Source organism: Penaeus monodon, chromosome 19 (genome assembly GCF_015228065.2).
Source record: "Penaeus monodon isolate SGIC_2016 chromosome 19, NSTDA_Pmon_1, whole genome shotgun sequence".
Taxonomy (NCBI): Eukaryota; Metazoa; Arthropoda; class Malacostraca; order Decapoda; family Penaeidae; genus Penaeus; species Penaeus monodon.
In genome coordinates this window covers 23,516,116-23,516,993 of record NC_051404.1, presented here as the reverse complement: position 1 = coordinate 23,516,993, position 878 = coordinate 23,516,116, and the positions used below count along the sequence as shown (strand labels likewise).

The 878-nt window shown below is 35.3% G+C and overlaps 1 protein-coding gene across 1 annotated transcript in view; it reads right to left on the bottom strand.

Annotated features, from left to right (window-relative positions):
• Positions 1-544: 544 nt before the first annotated feature.
• LOC119585136 (nucleoprotein TPR-like) overlaps positions 545-878 on the bottom strand; it is a gene marked incomplete at its 5' end in the record, with an annotated part of 14,700 nt that continues 14,366 nt past the window's right edge. The window contains 1 exon segment of the mRNA XM_037933767.1: positions 545-731. Within this exon segment, the coding sequence (XP_037789695.1) occupies positions 724-731 (8 nt within the window).

Sequence of the window (878 nt, the reverse complement as noted above, 5' to 3'; positions counted from 1 at the left end):
CCTTGTGGAGATGGTGCAGATCTCATTTTGTCTTGTGCTTCTGCTAATCGAGTCTTTGTGGCTGACAACTCTGACTTCACTTCTAAAAGTTGCTTTGTCATAGCAGCATGTTCTTGATGCATGGACTTGATACGATTCTCTGCATCTGTCAACCTGTAGAAATTGTAAGATTTTAGAACTATATGTTTGTCCACATGAATAAACTTTACTATACTATTCTTCTACTATTTTTGAGGACAGTATGACCAAAACAGATCATTCTTTTGCATTATCCTGGGGCTACCTAACATATTGTGTGACATGAATGTACATAAATCAGGAGATAGAATATCCTCACACAATAACAGTTACCTGTTACATGAATTACAAATTACTGCATTGTGTATATAAAAAAGAAACTATATTTAATTTCAGTATGTATGTAGATCCTACAGATGCCTTGAATTTTCCTTCCAAACTGCCATAAGAAATTTACACTAAAACATTAAATAAGAAAACAAGACTTACTTCATAGTGGCTTCCTTGACCTCAATGTTTGACTCCAACTTGGCCTTCAAACGGCTGCATTGTTCTGTTAGTTCTTGAATCTGATTTTCATATCGCATCTTCTCAGTTGCATCACTTCTTTCCAAATTAATCTTAATGGTCTCTAAGTTTGCAAGTACCATAGCCTGGGATGCCTGATTTCTTTCATAAGACTCCCTCTCTGACAGCAACCGTGCTTCAGATTCCTGCAGAAGTGTAGTACCATTGTTATCAATGATTTGGTATTCCTAAAGAGCTATATATCTGCTTTCCCTACAGAGTTATACAAGACTAACTGGTTTAGTTATGAAACATATAGAAGTTACTTTTGAGCATATAAAAAAAAGTTGTCT